At 51.2% G+C, this 20,289-nt stretch overlaps 1 protein-coding gene across 1 annotated transcript in view; it reads right to left on the bottom strand.

The window, feature by feature from the left end:
* Nucleotides 1-20,289, bottom strand: part of SHB (SH2 domain containing adaptor protein B) — a 135,686-nt gene that overhangs the window by 36,778 nt on the left and 78,619 nt on the right. Inside the window, exon 3 of the mRNA XM_028108844.2 lies at nt 10,843-11,058. Coding sequence (XP_027964645.2) covers nt 10,843-11,058 — 216 coding nt within the window. The remainder of the gene's footprint in view (nt 1-10,842; nt 11,059-20,289) is intronic.

Raw genomic sequence — 20,289 nt, forward strand, 5'->3', positions numbered from 1 at the left:
ACTCCTCTCTCATGTACTGAGGAGGATAAAGTGCCTTGCATCAGAAACCACATTCTTTTTCCGTAGCCTCTGCTGGGATTCCTGATTAAGCTGGAAGGTCCAAAGGCACGACATAGTCTGCTTTGTTCAGAGCTGAATGCGTGCCGAGAACAGTGCCTGACTTATAGCAGATGCCCAATATCTACCGAGTGAGTAAATCTCCACTTGGGTCAGCAGGACCATAGAACCTCTATGCATCAATCAAGAAAGGAAACTTGGGAGCTGGACTATCTCCTCAAATTATTTTAAAACATTTTGAAGACGGCTTAACCTTTACCGAATGCTTCCTGTGCATGGGGAGGCATCCATGAGACCTGATGGGACATTCTCCTCTGACCCCCACAGCAAGCCTAGGAGATGTCAGGGCAATTTGTCCAGGTTTCACAAACAAGGCCTGGTGCAGTCAAGTAACCTGCCCAAGCTGATAGGAGCGACCTGCCACATCAGGCAGCCAGCCTCAGCCCCTACCTGCTCCCCTTCTGCTTTGGGATTTAAGCCCTGGAAGGCCTCCTCCCACCTGGGGGTGGGGGGTACCCTAGGAATACCTTTCCCTGGGGAGGGGGAGGGAAAGAAGTCAGTGGCCTGGCCAACATCCTTCAGTCCTCCCAGCTGACCAACGGTGTGAACGGTGGCCCCAGAGGACAGGGCCCATTCAAAGCCAGCTGGAAAGGAGCAAAGGGGGCCCAGGGACCTTGGGCCCCAAGCGAGACCTGTGGTGTGTTCCAAGATCAGTGGCTGCAGCTCTCTGGCTAGCCTGGAGTCTCTGACCCACCAGCTATCCACACAGGACAGGCTCCTTTAAGCAGAGGCAAGAAGGATCAGACAACTGAAAAGAGGACGCGTGCAAGGAGCTCTCAGCCCACTGAAGAGGCTTCTTTAGGCCTTTTGCGGGTGAGGCAGAAATGAATATGGGGCGCCTTTGCAAACCACATGGGGCTCACAGGAGGGGCCTGCCCTATGCTCTGAGAACACAAGGGCACAGAGAACAAAATGAAGGTGCCAAAGGCACCCCTTCTGCACAGTCCTTGGCACTGATCCCTCCGTCTGTGTGTGTTTGTGTGTGTGTGTGTGGAAGGGAGTAGGAAGGGCAGGGGTGGAGGGGCACACAAGGGGCTGCTGCCTAGGCAGTTGTAGCCCCCAAGGGGAGCAAGGAGGGAGGCAGTGCAGTGGTCTGGGAAGCTGGGTTGGACCACGTGATCCCCGGAGTCTCTAGAAACACCACAGACTCACGATAATGTGCAAACACCTGCAACTGACTGAAACTGTTCCCATGACAACGGCTTTGCTGCTTCGACTTTCTAAACATACATTCTGAGTTACCTCATCTGCTCCTCAGTGCAAGATCAATATTAGAATTCCCATTTTACAGATGGAGAAACAAGCCCAGAGAGGTGAGGCCCCTTTCCCTTCCAGTTCAAGAGCATGCCTCACTCTCCGCCTCCCCCGACCCATCCTGTGCGTGAGAGCTGCACCTCCAGGTATTGTAAGACAAGAGGCGGCTCAGCAAATGTTTGGTCTGTGTTCCAGGACTGCCAACAAGAGGCCTCTGTGTTCACCTCCCAGACACGTGCAAGCCCCAGGGCACCACGCTGCCACATCTCGTGGGCAGTGCTGAGAACAGAGGTCTTCATTGTGAAAGGAGGCAGCGGCGACTCCCCGAGAAGCAGGGCATTGGACAGGCTGTGAGGCAGGCGCCGGGATGCCGCTGGGGTTCCAGGAACACCATCCGGATTCCAGGAACAGCGTCCATGCATGTACACCCAAGCCTGGGCTGGGGAAGGAGGCCCTGGAACAAGGCGGGGTGGGGGGTGGGTAGTGTCTTCGTCCCCTTATTCTGCACCCACCATAGGAAACAGGCACCACTGTCTGGTGCAAAGACCCTACCCCAAGGGCTGCTGCTCGGCTATGGGAAATTGAAGGATAAATCCTGATGAAAATGGTGAAATGACCCAGATGCAGAGACCTTTACAGCTGCTGAAGCAAGCCATCTTTATTATCATAATTCATTTTACAGATGAGAATCAGAGGGCTGGAAATGGGACTGATTTGCCCCAAGTCAACAGCTAGATTTGAACTTGGACTTAAACCCAAGTCTTCTGCATCCCAGAGGACTTTAACAAGTTCAGCACAAATCCTGTCTATAGTGCAATATGTTGTCAAAAAATAGTAGTTCACAACGACAGTGGTACCAAAAGCCAGTGTCCACTGAGCACTCACTGTCCCGACTCTCAGATCAATTTCCACCTCATTTTAAGATGAGGAAACAGAGGCAATTTGCCCCAGGTCACCCTGTTAGCAAATGGCAGCACAAGGCTTTAAATACAGATCCTGTGGCTCTGGCATCTGAGTTCATGTGCACTCTGCTAGTTCTGGGCCGGGCTCACCTGTCAGGTGGAGAATGCCTGCTCACGTCTGATGCAGCATGTTTCCTGATGCTTACACCTACAGACACCCACAGACAATCACTTAGAATCCTAGGGCTAGACTTTTCCCCCATCCACAAGCCTCAGAGGACCTGCATGGTGGGCATCTGTGGAAAAGCGTCTCCCCATCCAGGAGCCCCAAAGCCCCAGCCAAGCTGTGTATAGGTTTCTGCTGCCGTCCCTCTGTAGAGGGCAGCGAGGGAAAGGAAGAGCGACAGGGGGGGACAAGCCAGGTGGATGGCTCTCAGGGGGCTGCATGCCACCCGCTAGCACACCACTCTCTCCACCTACAACATGGCATCTGGACGCCTGGGCCAATCCTCAGACAGGCGGAGACGTACTCGCAGCTTCTTCCTAGGAATTCCGACCAGAGGTGGCAACTGTGGCAGTTAATGGCTGTGTAAAAAATGCCCCTCCAGCTGCAGGTCCCTCAGCTTCGTTTGGAGAGAAGACAGGCGTATGGCATGAAAGAATGATATGAAAATAAACTATCCCTGTGTGAGTAGGCTGCATCATTACCTAGGTATTCTAGTGTCCTGAAGAAATCATGGGGTTGGTTTTCCTGAGACAGGATTTACTCAATGATTTAACACATATCTGCATGTTCATTATGTGCCAGACACGGATCTAGGTATAGGCCTAGGGGTGAACTAGGCAGGCAGAGTCTCTGACCTCACAGAGCTTAACCAATCTCTATCCACATGAAGATTTCTGACCTGCCAAACAGAACAGCAAAGATTCTATCAAATCTTTGTGGTTTTTTTTTTCATACAGGAGACAAAGGCACTAGAAGGAACATTTCTATCAATATAATTAGTAGACAAACCAAAGCTATTAAACACTAGTGTTTTCCTTTCTTTTTTCTTCTTTTTTTGGGGGGGAGGGGCTACTAAATGAATTCATTCATATGTCAAGTAGAAAAACCAACTGGAAAAACCTGTCCCTCAGTAACATATTAGCCAAAGGAAGCGAGTAATCCCGGTTTTCTTCGTAGTCACTTAAATCCCCCTTTTCTCTGCAGACCTGCTGTTCGTATGTGTTAAACATTAATTACAACTGTTACTCATTATATAGCAAAAAGCTCCCCATACAAACAAAATTGTTAATTTCCTCGCAGACCCAAGGCATACTGGGAAGCTGTGCAAGGGACAGGAAGCATCACAGGAGCCCCACTGGGGCCAATGGGGAGGGGAGAGGAGGGTCTGGGTGCGCCAGGTGATGGTGGCAGGTCTAAGGCTCCCTGAGGAACCTTCTGCAGAGGCTGAGCCTGTTTGTTCTGAGGGCACGAGGATGAGTCATGGGGCTCGGTGGGAAGAGCAAGCCCAGAGAAAGTGTCTGGTGCACAGAACATCAGCGCTCCCAGCTCTGGAGCATTTGCATTTGACAGTGACAAGTCACAAGGTCAGCACGAAGTGGGCGCCACTGCTTCTGCCTTCACAGTGACCAAAGGCACATGGCACCAGCACAAGGTAAAGGCAATGTTCCGACCTGCCCTTTCCTCACTTGAGATGACAAGGCAGCAGTGGAAAGAGCAAAGATTTTGCAGTCAGTCTGACCTGGGCTCCTTAGCTGGGTGACTGTGGGCAAGGGGCTCATCCTCTCGGAGCCCGAGTACTGGCATCTGTGTGATGACAATGAAACCACACCCACCTTGCAGGGCTTCATAAGTGGTGCTCACTAAATGTTAATTTCCTGTCCTTTCCCCATTTCCCCCCTTACCTTAATAGGATTATTTTAAATTAGCCAATTGAGCTGCTTTGGAGATGACTCACAATTGTTTAGGAAATAGACATACCCAGGACCTTACTTGCCCTCTCTCTGCCCTTTCAGCTTTACTTGATGAGGCTGGGAAGGTGTCAGAACTCAAGAGGGTGCCTGGCTAAGGTGGGACCAACACAGCATTAGCACCTCTCCTGCTAGGGTGTATCTGGCTGTTCCGTTATAAACTAACGGACCCCCAGTACAGGGTGTGATAGGAGCACAGAGGGGTCCCAGCCCAACCTGGGATGAGGGTGGGGAAGGGACTGCACGTGTCCACCTCCTTCCTGGAGGAGGTGGTGTTGCTACCACTGAGCTGAGCTGTGACATGCCCTCTACCTCCTGACCCTAGTACCTAACACATAACATGTACAAGGTACACAGTAGGTGCCCAATGTAAAGTCCTCAGGTCAGCAGCATCAGCAATGCTTGGGACCCTGTTAAAAATGCAAATTCTCCTGCCTCACCCCCAGAACCTACTGCATCAGGAACTCTGAGGAGTGGGACCCCACAATCTATTTAATGTTTCCTTTGGGTGATTTCCCTACTTGCTCTGGGCTAGCCAACCAATCCACGAGTGTGTCATGGCTAGAATGGGGAGGGCGACAGAGGGGACCCTCTCACGCCCAGGGACAGTGGTCTAATCCTTGGGAAGGACTGAACAAAGAATGGGAGAACTAGGTGGCTCACAGTTAGAACTACCGCAGGAACGGAGACTAGGACCCCCTACGTAAGTACTGCTTCCCACAGCATCCATGCTGCTCGGTGCCAGGCGCAATGAGGAATGAACTCTGTAAAGTGGGGCCTCTGTGCCTTCCAGGTACCTCTTCAAGTAGTACTGTTTTCATATTAAATTAAATTTTATTTAATACAGTAAGCCTTCCCTGAACAACAATAACCATTCTCACAAGTGTGACCCTTTAGGGCTTATGAAGTCTTTTCATCCAGATCTTTTCCCTTGATCATTGTGGAGATACAGCGTGACAAGAGTTGTATCCCCCTTTTATAGATGGGAAAACGAAGGCTCAGGGAGACGGAACAGCCTGTTTGCGGCCCCACGGCTGGTGAGTGGTGAAGCCGGCACATGGACTTAGGATTGTCTGACTCCTTCTACTGTGCCACGGACTCCTGGCACGCATAACACTGACGAGGGCTTTCGAGGGCAGAGCGCCTCGCTGAGGGGCTGGTGGGGAAGACGGACAAATTCCCAAAATAACTATGTTTAGCATTGAGTCATAGGTCTGTCTTCTATCTTTGCTGGGAGGTAGACCTGTCGCCGGCTGAACCCAGGGCCTTGCCTGAAAAGTAGCTTCAATGGAGACGAATCTTCAGTGAGTGGAAAATGAAAAAATGAGAAGACTTTGCCCCTCTGAAAGATTTCAAGGATGCCCTGCCGCCCGGCTCCTTGAGCAAGCACTCTGTTCATTTGCTTCTCAAAGGCAATTACAAATCATTAAGGATGTGGTTGTTAACTCTACTCATTGGATTAAAAGGAAACGTTGATCTATCTTCCGTGTACGGCCTGACTGGCTCTGCTATGAGGTCCTGGGCAGTTCTCCTCGCCTCTCCGGGCCTTGGTTTCCCCAGCTGGACAAGGAGAAGTGGGATGCCATGGTGTGGGAGCCCCTCCCTGTGCTGAATGGTGGCAGAGCATGACTAACCCGTGGGGTGGCTATGGTCACCCCCCCATCCTGGTGCGAACTTCCAGAACTTGGGCTCCTACTGGATCCTCTGCTGGAACCATTCTAGGTGGGCACACACATCCCAGTAAAGTAGCCTCCCAGAGGGAGAAATCTGTACAAGGGCAAATGAAAGGCATGTGACATTTCCTGTGGGCTCCACCCATATTTTGTGCAGCATCTTTGACAGCAGCAGGGAGCCCAGACATCCACTGGGTTCGGGCTTGGATCTGGAGTTGGACTTCGCAAGTTCAAATCTTGGCTTTGTGGCTGACTAGCCATGGGCCCCTTCTCTTTGGACCTCAGGCTTTTTTATCGGTAAAATGAGGAAACTCATTTCCCAGAAGGTTGCTGTGGGATTCGATGAGACAATGCAGGCAGAAAGTACTCAGTCAATGGCCAGCACTTTTGTGATGCGGTTCCCTTAAGCCTCACTGGGACCGTCTGCAGTGGGCACATTTCCCAGGTGAGAAAACCGAGGTTCCTATGACAGGTTCAATCCCTGTCCTCCCAGTGGCCCCTCAGAGATGTGAAGACACCTAATCCATGCCACCCTGAGCCCATGTCTGCTTCTCTAGGTTATGCTCCTAGCTCCTCTGCCTTTCCCTGTGTGGCCACCTCCTGTGCAGGCTCCGTTTGTCCATGTCATAGACCCTGACACAATGCCCAGGGCTGATTAGACCCTCCAGACCCACCCATGCCTCCCCAAGACAGCATGGAATCACCCGAGGCTGCTTTTCCTGCCCCACTACTGGGCAGAGAGTTCCACAGAGCCATTGTGTGGGCCCAGAGCTGCATCTGGGGGCTTAGGGCTAGGCGGGAAGGCCATTTCTAGACCCACCTGCCACCTTGCAATTTGTTGCTGTAAAGACTCCCAGGGGGTGAGTCGAAGCAAGCCAGGACCTAAAACCACCAGCTCTGAAGGCAGGTGTCTCTGCCAGGGGGGAAAGGAGCTGATAGTTTGATGGAAGCCACACCACCTCTCCGTGCATGGCCCAGCTGCACCCTGCCTGTTCCCGGTAGTTGGCGGTGCCAGAAACCTGACCAGGGGGCTGGGATCAACAGAGGCCACGTGTGTGGGAAGGGACTCCAGTGCTGGGTGGCTGGAGGTTCTGGCTAAGGCCACAGTCGGCTTCCTGGAGGAAGAGAAGGCAATGAAGGCCCAAGGCTTTTTGGAGACCTTGTGGTATTTCTCATTCACCTGGTCACAGAATTCCAGGAGGTGGGAAGACTTTCATTCCCAAGAAGCCAGAACCACCTCACACCCTGCAACAGCTGTTCTCACGACAATCAGGGAGTGATAATCAAGCCTTCCTGAGGCAGCAGTCCCCAGAGCCTCAGAGTATGGCTGAGATGGGAAGGGTCTGACTTCCATAAAGGCTGGTCTGGAGCCACTGCCTGAGAAGGGTTACTTCTATGGAGATGCCAAAGCCCGCCTTTGAGAAATGCCTCTTGCCATGAATGCAATACAGGACAGCACTTTGAAAGGCAGTAAGCACTTTTGTTTCACAGACTGAATCATGGAGATAATTCAGAGGCGCGCCCTTCTCCCAGTCTATGATCAACATGGTGGGGTGCTGAAACATGGAAGTAATCCTGGAGGTGACAGGCCACCCCCACACTTCTGGGCAAAGCCTCTACCAGCAATCTTGCCTCAAATGAGCTTCTGCTTGCAAATTCCCAGTGAGGGGAAGCTCATATACTTCCAGGTATAAATGACATTCTTACCGCTCACCTGGATCCTAAATCCCCATGGCTCCTTCTTGGTGGGCCCAGCTCCGCCCTTTGGGGCTCCCTCACAATCCACACCCTGTGGAAATTTGAAAACACTGCCCAGGTTCCCTCATCCAGGCTAAAAATGCAGAACCAGAGAACACAAGGGGTGGAAAGAGAGAGTAATGATTTTGCCCAGCCAATTTTATCCCATACAGATGCTCCCCAGCTACAGATCCTGCACCCCAGACTCCCCAGGGCCCATCAGAGAGCTCCTGAAAGTCTAGAAAAACCATGTGGCACATTTCAAACAGGTATTATATGGAGGACAGGGCCTAGCCAAGCACTGCCTTGCTCCCTGACAACACCAATGACAAGGCACGTGCGTATGGACATACCCATGCGTGTGCACAAACACTACAGACTCACGTGGGAACACTGTCCTTCATTCCTGGGCAGCCACACTTCTGGGTTTACAAACGAGCCCACAGCAGCACTCGAGCTATCCAACTGAGCTGTTTCAACTCATCCTCCTTACCTGGAAGGTGGCCCATCCACCTCTCACTCCATTTTCACTCTGGGCTAGGATACCAAAGAGTGCTCCTCGCCTACTAACACTACACCAACAGGCTCTGTCCACAGACACGGGGAGGCATCCGGTCATGACTAAAGACTAGTGCTTACAGCATCCCTCCAGCCCGAGTGAAAGCGCTTCCTTCTATGCCCCAGAAATCAGGACCAAACCAAAAGCTTCTTGGGAAGAGGACAGCCGGTATACACTTTGGAGCAGACCACGCAGAACCAAGTGACTTGATGAGAGACAGGGACCTGATTCTGAGTCTGTCTTCTATCGGCAGCCTAAGAAGCAGACCTATAATGACACCTGTGACAGCAACGCAGTGACATAAAGCCAAGCCCAGAATGGATATTTGTGGCCCAGAAACTTACAAGGAGACTGTTCTAGCTGAGACCTTGTGATCCTTTGTAAAGAATGTACAGGAGTTCTAAAACCCGCTTTGGGCAGAAGCAGGCAGGTTCTGGTCCAAGAGTTAAGTGCATTTCACTTTAACATGCATGTGAATCACCTGGGGGCCTTGTTAAAACAGATATTGACTCCGTAGGTCTGGGGTGGGGCCCGAGACCCTGCATTTCCTACCAGCTCGTAGGTGATGAAATGCTGTTGGTCCAGGGACCACGTTCTGAGCGGCATGGCACCAGACCAAACTAGAGCATCAAAGGTAACACCACCCTTGAGTGACCTGCAGGTGGTCAGTCCAGTGTGAGGCCCCATCACACTATCTCATGCCAAGGGCTCTAGATGTCTGGGAGAGCTGCCACATGAACCCTTTAATCAAAATGGTGTTTGCAAAGAGTAAGCTCTTGGATGGCACTGGCCCCATTCCAGCTCCTCTCATGCCCAAGAGAAGTAAAGCCCCTTATCAGCCATGCCAGGGGACAGGGGCAGTCCTTGGATTCCCTTGTGCCAGGGCAAGACAGGAGGCTGTAAAATGCACAGGGGCAACCTGACCTTCAACCACACAACTGTGTTTGTCTCTGGCTCTTGGCCAGGTGCTCACAGCTTGGCAGGCAGAGACCAGCACCTAGCAGAATTAACCATATGATGAAAGAAACGTTCTACAAGAGTTGAGTGCAAGAAGCTCAACAGGCCCAGAGAGGCAGTAAAAAAGCCCTTGGGATACATGGCTGTGTCTCAGGGAGGGCTCATAGAGATGACGATATTTGAGCTGGGTCTGGAAGGAGGCACAGGATTTTTGCCATGGCAGGTAAGGACATATAGGCAGAAGGAAATGGATTTGCACACTGCATACTACGTCCAGGGAACTGTGAGTAGTATGTGACTGGAACATCAACTGAGGGAATCAGGATGGAGGTAGGGCAGAGGCCTCACTGCTGGGGGCTAGAAAGGAAGGGTCTAGTTGTGCATGAAAAGGGGAGACTTCAGGCAAAAATGAATCTTAAATTAAAAATAAAAACTCCCCTGTGGACCTGGGTGGCTCGGTTGGTTAAGCATCTGACTCCTGATTTCGGCTCAGGTCATAATCTCTGGGTCATGGGATTGAGCCCCATGTCAGGCTCTGTGCACTCAGCATGGAGTCTTGCTTGGGATTCTCTCTCTCCCTCTCCCTTTGCTGCTCCCCCTGCATGAGTGCGCTAAATAAATAAAATCTTAAAAAAAAGAAAAGAAAAGAAAAACTTGCCCTTTTGGATCTTCAATGTGGCAAGAATTAAATGAGTCATTCAGTGTCTTTTTTTTCATATGCCTTAACTCTTAGATCTGAGTTTTGCATCTGGCTTTTCACCTCTTAACATTAAACAGAAGCATTTTCCTCAGTTATTACAAACTCTTTGTCAACATCACCTGTTAGTGGCTGTATGATATTCCATTTAACTAATCCCTGTCTACTGGACATTCAGGTTGTTCCCCACCTTTCATGATCATAAACAATGCCTTTTCTGAGTTTTCCATCATAACCCTGGCATGGATCCTAAAGGCTGGGCTTAGAATCAAAGGGTGTGCACATCAGCTTAAGACCTGTAACACATGTGGCAGGCAGCTTTCCAAAAGGCTGTGTGAGAGGAGTTTTAGTGCTGGGACAGATATCCAGATTCTGCAGAACCAGTCTCAGAGCAAGGCGGAGGGGCGCACCTCAGTCATTCTTGGCCAGGGCGAGAGCCGGCTTGAGGACAGGATGCGCCCATGCCTATGCTCCGTGAATGGCTTCATGCCCGAGCTGGGACAGGAGATGTGGTAGCCCTGGGTGCATGCAGCCCTATCACAGCCGTACAGCGAGATGGAAGCACTGGGCTCCCTCATGCCCAGCACAAGCTGCTTTGCAAGTTGGTCTTCTTTTAGTTTGTAAGAAAACTCCTTCTGAAATCGGCTTCAGTGAATTAGAGCATCACCAACAGGACCAAGACAGAGTCAGACTGTGAGATCATCTGGGCCGTCTGTGAAGACTAGGGAGACTGGAACTGAGGCCCTCGGGGCCAGACCCTGGATTTCCCCTTGGCCTGACCTGGCCTCCCTCATCATCTTTGAGGGACCCAGCTGGACTAGAAGAGAGGACAGCCCAGGCCAAATGGATTATCAAACAAAGTCCTGTGGTTTACCCGAGCAGGAGGGACTGGTGCATGTATGCCCTTTACCGAAGATGAGTACGGAGTGTGGGGTCAGCAGCCCCCTCTGACGGGGGCCACTGGCTCCTTACCTGCCAGAGCCGGGATGGTGACCCGGTTCCACTCCCATGGCTGGTCGTACTCATCGGCGGGCCTGTCGTCGTCCTGGGGCAGCTTGCTCTCCCGCAGTCGGGGGCTGACGGTGCTCTCGGAGTCCGAGTCGACGCTTTGGCCCTCAGGTTCATAAGGGGTGTCATATAATTGGATGCCTTTGTGCTGGGACCGGACACTTTCTTGCCTCTGAAATTCTGCAGGCCAAAAGGAAGGAAGCAGAGATATAACAGATGAGCAGCATGTACTTTCTCACCTGGGATCTGCCAGGTGACACCCACAGGAGTTGTCAGCAGCCAAAGAGGGGAGAACTGCACAGGAACAGAACCCTGTTTCTGAGCTTGAACTGTCCCTCCCCATCCCCTGAATGCAGCGTCTCTGCTCTCACAGGGCAAGGCTTCCTCACACAGATCTCAGGTTCTTGGACCTAATGAAAGAACCAGAAGGCTCACCACCACCACCATCTGCTCATTCACTGTAGTCTGCAAGGGCAGGGCCCAGACGTGCACATGATCATCCAGGTGTGTTCTGACATCAGCTTGGAACAGAAAGAGCCCTCACCCCTTTGCTTTACAGATGAACAGGGTCTTCCCCACTAGGACTGTTCCCCATCCTCTGGACTTCCATTCTCTACCTGAAAAATGAAATTAGGCCAAATGATCCTCAAGTTTTCCTTCAGCTAACAAGTCAAGAGCCTTCCCAGGGCCACCATCCTCTCCTCTATAAAGCCCCATGAGCACCCCCTTCCCTGTGTTTCTGCCTCCCCCAGAGCCTGCCTGTCTTCTAACACACTGAGCACATCCGAGGGACTTGAGAGCACGTGTCCAGTTTCACTGCTAAATAAAGGGGGAAAACTCTTAATCCTCTGGAGAGGATGCCAAGGCCTGGCCCTCTGTGGGCTGAGGGGTGACCGCCTGTCTAGACCAGGCCCCAGGCAGGGGACATCATGTCAGCTGCTGCTCATTTCTGAGAGGCCAGTGGTGGCTTGAAGATGGATGCCAGGATGCTAGAATCAGGTGCTTCTGAGTCAAAGAGTGACACTTTACCTGCTTGACTGTGTGAAGGGCCTGCATGGGACATATGGAAGGGAGGGCTCACTGGAGAGGCTGCTCTCAGGAAGCCCACTGCTTCCAGAAGAGGTATAACAGGCACCTAAATCACTATAATTCCCCTGGCAAAGGGGCTCAGTGCAGGGCCTGTAAGGGACGAGGCAGAAGGAGAGAGAGGACACGTGAACTCTTGACAACTGAACACAGGAGGGTTGGCATTCTCTGTGGTGGGACCGAGGCGAGCCAAGGCGGTATGGCTGGAGCGGACGGACAGGCTCACTGCCTTTCGGTTTCACTGTGGTAATGTACATAACATCACTTTGCCATTTTAACCATTTTTAATTATATAGTCCAGTGGCATTAAGTACATTCACACTGTTATGCAGCCATCATCACAACCCATCTCCAGAACTTTTTCATCTTCCCAAACTGAAACTCTGTACCTATTAAACGCTAACTCCCCATTTCCCCCTCCCCCAGGCCCTGGCAGCCACCAGGCTACTTTCTGTCTCCATGAATCTGACACCTTATATAAGGAGAATCATATGGTACTTGTCCTTCTGTGACAGCCTTTTTTCACTTAGCATAATGTTTGTAAGGTTCTTCCATGTTGTAGCATGTGTCAGAATTTTGTTTCTTTTTGAGGTGGAATCAAACTGTAGGTCTATTCACTGTCCACTTTTGCTGGAGCACTGGGTCCAAGGAGGTGAGAGGGGAGAGGTAAGGTTTGACATTAAAGGAGTGAGGGTCGTTGAGAGTGAGCTGTTTAAAAAAAAAAAAAAAAAAAAAAAGGATTTTACTTATTTGACAGAGAGAGAGCGAGCGAGCGAGCAAGCATGAGCAGCGGGGAGCGACAGGCAGAGGGAGAGGGAGAAGCAGGCTCCCCACCAAGCAGGGAGCCTCATGTGGGGCTCGATCCCAGGACCCTGGGATCATGACCTGAGCTGAAGGCAGACGCTTAACTGACTGAGCCACCCAGGCGCCCCCTAAAAGGACTCTTGAGGCATTCTCCAAATCAGAGTTCAAATGGCATAAAGACACGGTAGAAGCCCCTAGGACTTACGTGCCTTGAAGAGCAGCTGATAAAACACCCGGTGACGTCAGCCCTTCTGAGCAAGACCATTGTTTTCAGGCTGGGCTTCACGTTCCAGGGCCAGCTCACGGGGATGACAAAAATCCCCACGCACACACCCTGATACAACAGAAGCCAGCTGACGCTGTGCCAGTGCTTAGTGTTGACATTAACCAACATTACGGTAGTGTTTCCCAGACTTCATTAACTCACACACCAACTTCATGATTTTGCTATTTTCAAGTACCGCTTGGGTTATTCTTTTCTATTTTTACTTATGTTGCCTCACTTTTTAGAGTTTGTAAGTTTATGATAAAAATTTTATTATCACCACCCACGAGTCGTTATCCTTTACTAAAAAGTTGATAAGCGTAAAATGAATGAGAACAAAACCAAGCAGGTAGGTCCTCTGGCCCACTGGGGAGCTAGCGCAGAGCCCGCTTTCCATCTGCTGAGAAGGGACACGAGCAAGTGCTAGTGAGCCAGTGGGGTGCAAGCAGGACGCAGAGATACTTTCTTTGGCAAATAGTCACTTTCTCTTTTTAGAAAGAGAGAGGAACAAAATGGAAAAAGCCTTCTCACTATATGGTTCTCAGGGCTCCTAAAATCCCATCCCCTCCGAGAAGATGTCCCATACTTTGGCAAAACATGGCTTTACTGGGTCCCCTGAGTAAATTGGGATCATTTATTAGTTTTAAGGATGATGTTTCCCTTTTTATGGGGGAGGGAGAAGAAAAGAGAAGAGCTATAAAAGGTAGGACTTGGTCACTTGAAAGTGAACACCGACTAAGACACCAGAGATGACTCTGTGACTCACTAAACCCACCAAACTATCTAATCTGTTCTGTGGGGTTGTCATCATCCGCGTTACTCTCACTGGTTCTACGAGTGCACTCTAGCCTCCTGTCCTTGGAAAATTCCGAGGTCTGAGGACAATGGGGCTGCACCTGATGGGCATTGACTGCCCCAGGAAAACCACCTTCCTCTTCACCCTACTTTACAAGCAGGACCAGCGACCAGTAATGCACTCTACAGTTTATAAAGCACTTTGCGTGAGAATCACCATTTAATCTTGGGTACCACAAAGCAATTCACAGATGCACATCTGTGGGCTTCCAATAATCAGGTGTGCCCTTGCTCTCTCCCTCATAGAGCCTGGTTGCAAGCAGGTATTCAATGAGTGTGGGTGGGATAAATGAATGACAACTGACAGCCAGAAACTCACTCCTTACCCCCAAATTCCTGTTAATTTATGGAAGTCCCTGAGAGCAGTGATAAAGTATGTGGAGCAATATGCCAAATGCATAGTTTAGTATTACACAATATGCAGAAGAGATGGATATTCTATATAAACACCAGCATAAAAGGAAAACATGTGCAGTGAACAGATTAGCTATTAAATCAGAGCGACTTGTGCCTACACCTCTCATACAGAATTTATTGTTCCAAAGGCATCTGTGCCTTCCTACAGCTGGGTTAGTAATGGCATGCAGTTAGGTCAGGGGATGTTATAATGGTAATCATTAAAATGAGCTTCCCCCTGTAGTACATGGTGAATTCAAATTTTCATTAAGGCTGCAACAATAGGGAACAGTTAAGTAAATTATGGCACGCTAACTGGATGGAATATTAAGCAGGCATTAAAATGATAAATCAGAAGATTATGTAGCTACATGGAAAAGCGTGCATGAAATTATGCTAAGTTAAAAAGTAAAATACAAGATTGTTTATGTGTTGAGCAAACTGCATAATGTGGGCTTTCTAAACAAGTCCTGGCCACCGTGGACGAGGCCCCAAAGGGAATTCTACTCCTTGTTTAGGAGTTACTGAGCACTGTCATCACACACTTGGCCCACAATACGCAGACTCTGATGACAGCAATGTTGTCAGAACAGCTACGCATGAATAAAGGGCCAACAACCTGACACAGGTAAGCAGCTACTGTGCATGGGGGAAGGAATTATTGTGTAATTATTTTTGAAAGTTGTTTTAAATAATGAATTGGGACGCCAGGAAAGAAAAAATGTAATTACAGACAGGAGACCGTGAAAGTAAATATGGTTTGAAGCAAGATTGGGCTTCCAGGAGCTATGTGCATTTCGGAAGCAGCTGCCCTTCCCTGAGAAAACGCTCATTTCGGGAGCATCTTCTCTCCCCAGAGAGGCTCGCCCAGGGCCCTGGGAAGTCAAGGGCCGCTGCACCAGGCCAGCTCACCAGACGTCACTGCCTCCTGCCTAATGACCGGGCCCACCCCTCCTTATTACCCAGACTGATCTGTGAGGGTCGAGAGACTAATTTAATAGGGGAGCTGGTGACCATATGTTTTAAGTCACAAGTTATCTGGACATTACCATCTATAAATTCATGGAAAATGACCTTTAATATCAGTGGCAGGCTGTGATTTCATGCCTCTTCGGCAGGGAGCAGAAACATTAAATTGACAGGGTGGGGATTTCTGTTGACCTCTGGAATAGAAAGGTTGTCAAGTGCAATTACATATAGAGAAAGAGAAAAAAAATAATCACTCAATCAATTAATTAATCAGCACTTTCTCTAGAATCAGAGAATGTTAGATCTGGAAGGGACCCTGGAAGCACTCACCAAAGGCACAGAGCCAGGAGGTGAGGCAGGTGTGCTGACGAAGGGCTGCGGCAGGCAGGTGGAGAGGCGAGGGCCAGGGGATTGTCTGAGTGAGGAGCCCAGGACAGAGCTTGGCGCAAACTCCAAGGGACTGGATGAGGGTTTACAGTTCCCTCAGTCCACAGCAACAAGCGACACTTTACTCCAGGGTTCACCAGCTCTGTGCCACTGCCTTCTCACCCTCCTTTTCTTTGCTTTGGCTGCCAGGAAGCTCAGAGTTAATTTTGCTTAACTTCAGTAAGTATGTTGTCTTAGATACTGTATAGATTCATTCGCCCTTCCTTCTATATGGATTTTGATTTCTATTATAATGGCCTCATTATAGACGTTTAAAAAAATGATGGACAACCTCAAATCTCTATTTTGGAAGCAGATAGATACACATCTAAATGAAAAAATGTGTAACACACCTTATGGTAAATATCTTTTACTAATAAAAAGACTAGAAGAAAAGAAACCTTTTCTTTACCTCTTTACCTTCCCTTGAGGAACAGGAAAAGGAGGTCTCTGGGAGACCAAGGCCGGGGAAATCCGTGTGCATCCCTGGCACACCCAGTCTCCTCCAGCAGCACTGGTATCCACCCCTCCTCGTACCCAGCCAGGCATCTACCGAAGCCTGGCACAAGAGCCAGAGGGAGACACGATCCTGGTTTTCAAGAAGCCCTTGGCAAGGGAGGGCCAGAGCAGATGTGATTACTATCACTCAGCTGGGAGAAGCCTGGGAGGGACTTTTAAGGAATCTGGACATGAGGTCATAGCACAGTGGTGCGCGGCAGGGAAAGTGGACGTTTGCTGCGGGAAGGACTGAAGTAAAGGCACAGGAGCTGGAAGCACAAGGTGTATGTGGGGGAGGTGGACCGTCCAGGGGGCCCAGTGGGAGAGGCAGCTGGAGGCAGGTGGAAGTGGGTTCTGGATGCTCTTGGCTGCCACGGGATGGCACCCCCAAGAGTGTCTAAGGAGAGGTGCCTCAGACCCTCCGGGCAGGGCGCAGCTGGGCGGGGAGATGCAGGCACAGGCGTGCAGAAGCCTAACTGGAAACGAGAGACGCTGGCCGTCAGGCCCCTCACCTATCATTGTCCCCGCTGGGCTTGCCTGAGAACAGACACTCGATCCCAAAGCATAGGGCTTTGGGAGCTCAGCAGGGACGTGTGGCCCACGAGGCCTCCATCCCAGGCCAAAAAAACCTCTCCTCAGCCAGCGGTGGGCGTGCCTGGCTGTGCCACCAGACCTCTCCCACATCACGGCGTGGAAGGCACCAGTACCCATGCTTGAGATGCCAGGGCTGGGGGCAGACTAGACTCAGAAGTTCGGGGCTGCATTACTAGAACAATGAACCTTCCACTGACTGCCTGTACCATCCACCTGGAGGGAGGCGAAGCCCTGTCCGGGTGAGTGACAGGTTCCACAGAACAGTGTAGTGGCTGAAAACACAGATTCCACCAGACTGCTTGGGGTCGAGGCCTGGCTCCAGCGGAGGACCCAGGCTAGTCGCCCCTGTTTCCACATCTCTGGAGGGCGGGGAATGACAGTATCCACCTTGGAAGGATGTTATATGAGAGTTAAATGAACTCACATGCATTCAGCGTCTAGAACGGGGCCTGGCGCACAGAAAGCACTCTGGAGATGTGGCTGTTATTCAAGTTACTACTACTGGGCTTCCTTGGAACACCAGCCCAAGACCCCTCCTCCTCGGAGATTGCCCTTCATCCCTCAAAACCATGGAAGGTCTGCTTCCTGAAATCCGACAGGCCAACCGTGCACTCGAAATGGAAGGGTTTCAACACCAACCTCCAAACCTACTTCCATTTCTGGATACAAACTTCTGATTTTCGCTGCTGCTTTGGCAATCTCATGCCTCCACGGGGGACCCCTGCTCTGGATCGACTCTCATGCATCACACGAAGCACACAGGGGAGGTGTCAATGATCAGCAGTCTAATCACTACATTTTACAGATGGGGAAACTGAGACCTGGGATGGGAAAAAAGTACCAGGGATGAGGCCAGGGGTCCTCTAAATCCTGGACCAGGACTCCTCCTCCTGCCTTTCCCAGACGCTCCCTGACATCTCTTTTATCAGACTGCCTAGTTCTTAATCTTCTGGAGGCAGGGGCATCTATTTCAGTCAGGTCTGAGGTGTTAAAATCACACCCAGCACCACAGACCGAGCAAGGAGCTGCTCAGGAGTGGCGGGGTGCTGTTCCTAATTAGGCATGCAGCTGAAAATCAGCCAAGTTCCAGGGCACCACATCAAAGGGAAGACAGGGGACGTTCATCCCCATCTGAACTGTTAAAACATTTGCTGGAGAAAGGCCCGACTCCCGACTGAGGTGCTTCAACGGATGTCGGAGTTCAGGTAGCCCTTTGAGGCTGAGGTGGCGGCATGGTGCAGCAGGAATCATCCTGGGAGGATGCTGCAGGCCAGCAAGGGCGGGGCAGGGAGGCTCGGAGATGGAGCCTGGAGATAAACCCAACACAACACATGCAGGAGGCCCCACCTCCTCCTCCTCTATCTAGTCTGGTTTCCGGAGCTGTCTAGAAGCCAGGAGGCTGACTAACTGGAGTTCTCTTACCATCTTTTCCAGACCTGCACAGAAACACCCAAGACGTGGAGGGCGCGCTTTGTGGACGCAGGGGAAAGGGCTCAAGAACAATGGTCATGTTGGAGGGAGCAGAGAGGGCTGTCGCTGCCCGATGCCCGCCAGAACCTGCACCACTTGCTCTTTTATGCTCAGCGCAAGGGCGAGGGCAAGGCCCTGGTCTGAGCCAGGGTGCCCAGCTTGCTCCCTTCCCTCGGTCAGCTGCAGTGATGGGGTCTTCCCTTGAGGATCCGTTGTGTGGCACCAGCGGGGAGACAAGCACGCACACCTGGTGACACCACATATGCTTCCCTCATGATTTCAAAAGCCACATGGGCCTCCTCCCAGAGCTCTCAGGCCTTCTCTGCAATAATGGCTGAGTCCTTCAGTGCGGCCTGTCACTCTGCGCTCTTCCAGAGACAGCTTTGGCGTGCCGAGGCCTCAGAGAAGCTGCAGGCCAGAGTTCTGTCGCCATCCCCTGTGGAGACTCACTGAGGCGAACTTGCTGCTCCAGGATCTTGGCTGCTTCTAGGCTCAAAGCAGTGCATAAACAAGTCTCCATTTAGAGCGGCAACTTCCTCAAGAGACAGCTTTCTGACTCCACATTAACTGCAAGACCCAAATTCACAGGCAATCAAGGAAGCCTGCCTGCTCTTCTTTCTCTAGCATCCACTGAGCCCTTACTGTGCACTAAGGTGGGCCCCAGGCCAAATGCTGAACACTCACAGGGTGTGAGACAAGGCTCCTTCCCGCTCCCCACCAGACCTCACGGTTTAGAAGGAGAATCAGGATGCCAACATCCATAAGCACTGAGTGATTAACAGTTATGAGTTACTGAGCACCTGCCGAGGCCAGGCACGGACCGGGGCATTGGCTGTATATCATTCCTCATCCCCACAGCACAGAGAGGCAAGGGCTACCGTATTTTAGAATGCAGAAACTGAGGCTCGGGTTCAGAGGCCCAGCTGGGACCAACCCAGTTCCAACAGGCCCCAAGTACCCTAAACTGGTACAGACAGTGGCAACTTCGTGGAGGCAGAAAGCAAATGCTGTCCCAGGGACTTTGCAAACCTTCAGGGAGATGGCATTTCACAGAATCTCAAGTCTTAGTGCAAGGAGGCCCCTCAAGGGCCAGGGATCTGCCTGGTCTCACAGACAGTGAATGGTGAGCCCTGGGTAGAGTCAAGGAAAGGACAGACAGATAAAGATGAGGGGCACCAGGAGAAGGGCATCCCAGGCATGTCAAGCACCAGCAGTCGTGGACAGAGGAAAGCTCGAGGGGTTCTGAGGTAGAGCGACATATTGTGAGCTGCCTTGGGCTCAGTGCTCATGAGAAAGAAGGGACAGGGAGTGGCTAGATAAAGAGACTGGAGCTGGGCTACGGAGGGCCCTAAATGCCAGGAGGGGTGCATACTTGAAAGGGCAGGAAACTGGAAAAAGTGGATCAGGTGCACTGAGCAGGTTTGCACTTTTACCCAAAAAGCCTTTTTCAGAAGCTGACAGGAAATACCAGGGTGAGGCAATCAGCTGCTGATGATCTGAGGGTCTGACCCTGCAAACAATTAGGGCTCCACCCTTTCAAGAAGTGGATAGAGGATGCCCAGTGCTCCAGAAAGACAGACATGCTTCTGCAAACAACCCAAATGCAAGCATTTCCACCAGATGAGGGGCAGAGGTGAGGGTGGCACCAGCCTTCTCAAGTCAATCCTGAGAGGGGCAGGTTTCCCTTGACCCCTGTGCTGCAGACAGAGGCCAGGGCCCTGCAGGGACCACCTGGGGCCTTAGCAAATGGAGGCAGACACAAGCCCCATCTTACGTCCTCTGGGTATTGAAGGACAGTACTTATAAAGAGGGCCCATCACCCCCACCTCCGCCGTGCAATCTTCCAGTCTGCTGGGTGCAGTGAGGTCCCAGCTTCCACAGAGGCCTCCAGCCACACACTAATGTGATAAAGCCACAGGGGACAGACTTTCACGCCAGACCAGTCACGGCTACATCCCTCAGCCGAGCAGTGTCTCTGGCCCATTTTCATGGAACCTCAGAGAGCAAGTCTTGGAAGGGCCATGACCAAACCCAAGCTCCCTCCCCAC

The sequence above is a fragment of the Eumetopias jubatus genome, unplaced genomic scaffold (assembly GCF_037043125.1).
Source record: "Eumetopias jubatus isolate StellerSeaLion01/CBP00866 unplaced genomic scaffold, mEumJub1_p1.0 scaffold_15, whole genome shotgun sequence".
Taxonomy (NCBI): domain Eukaryota; kingdom Metazoa; phylum Chordata; class Mammalia; order Carnivora; family Otariidae; genus Eumetopias; species Eumetopias jubatus.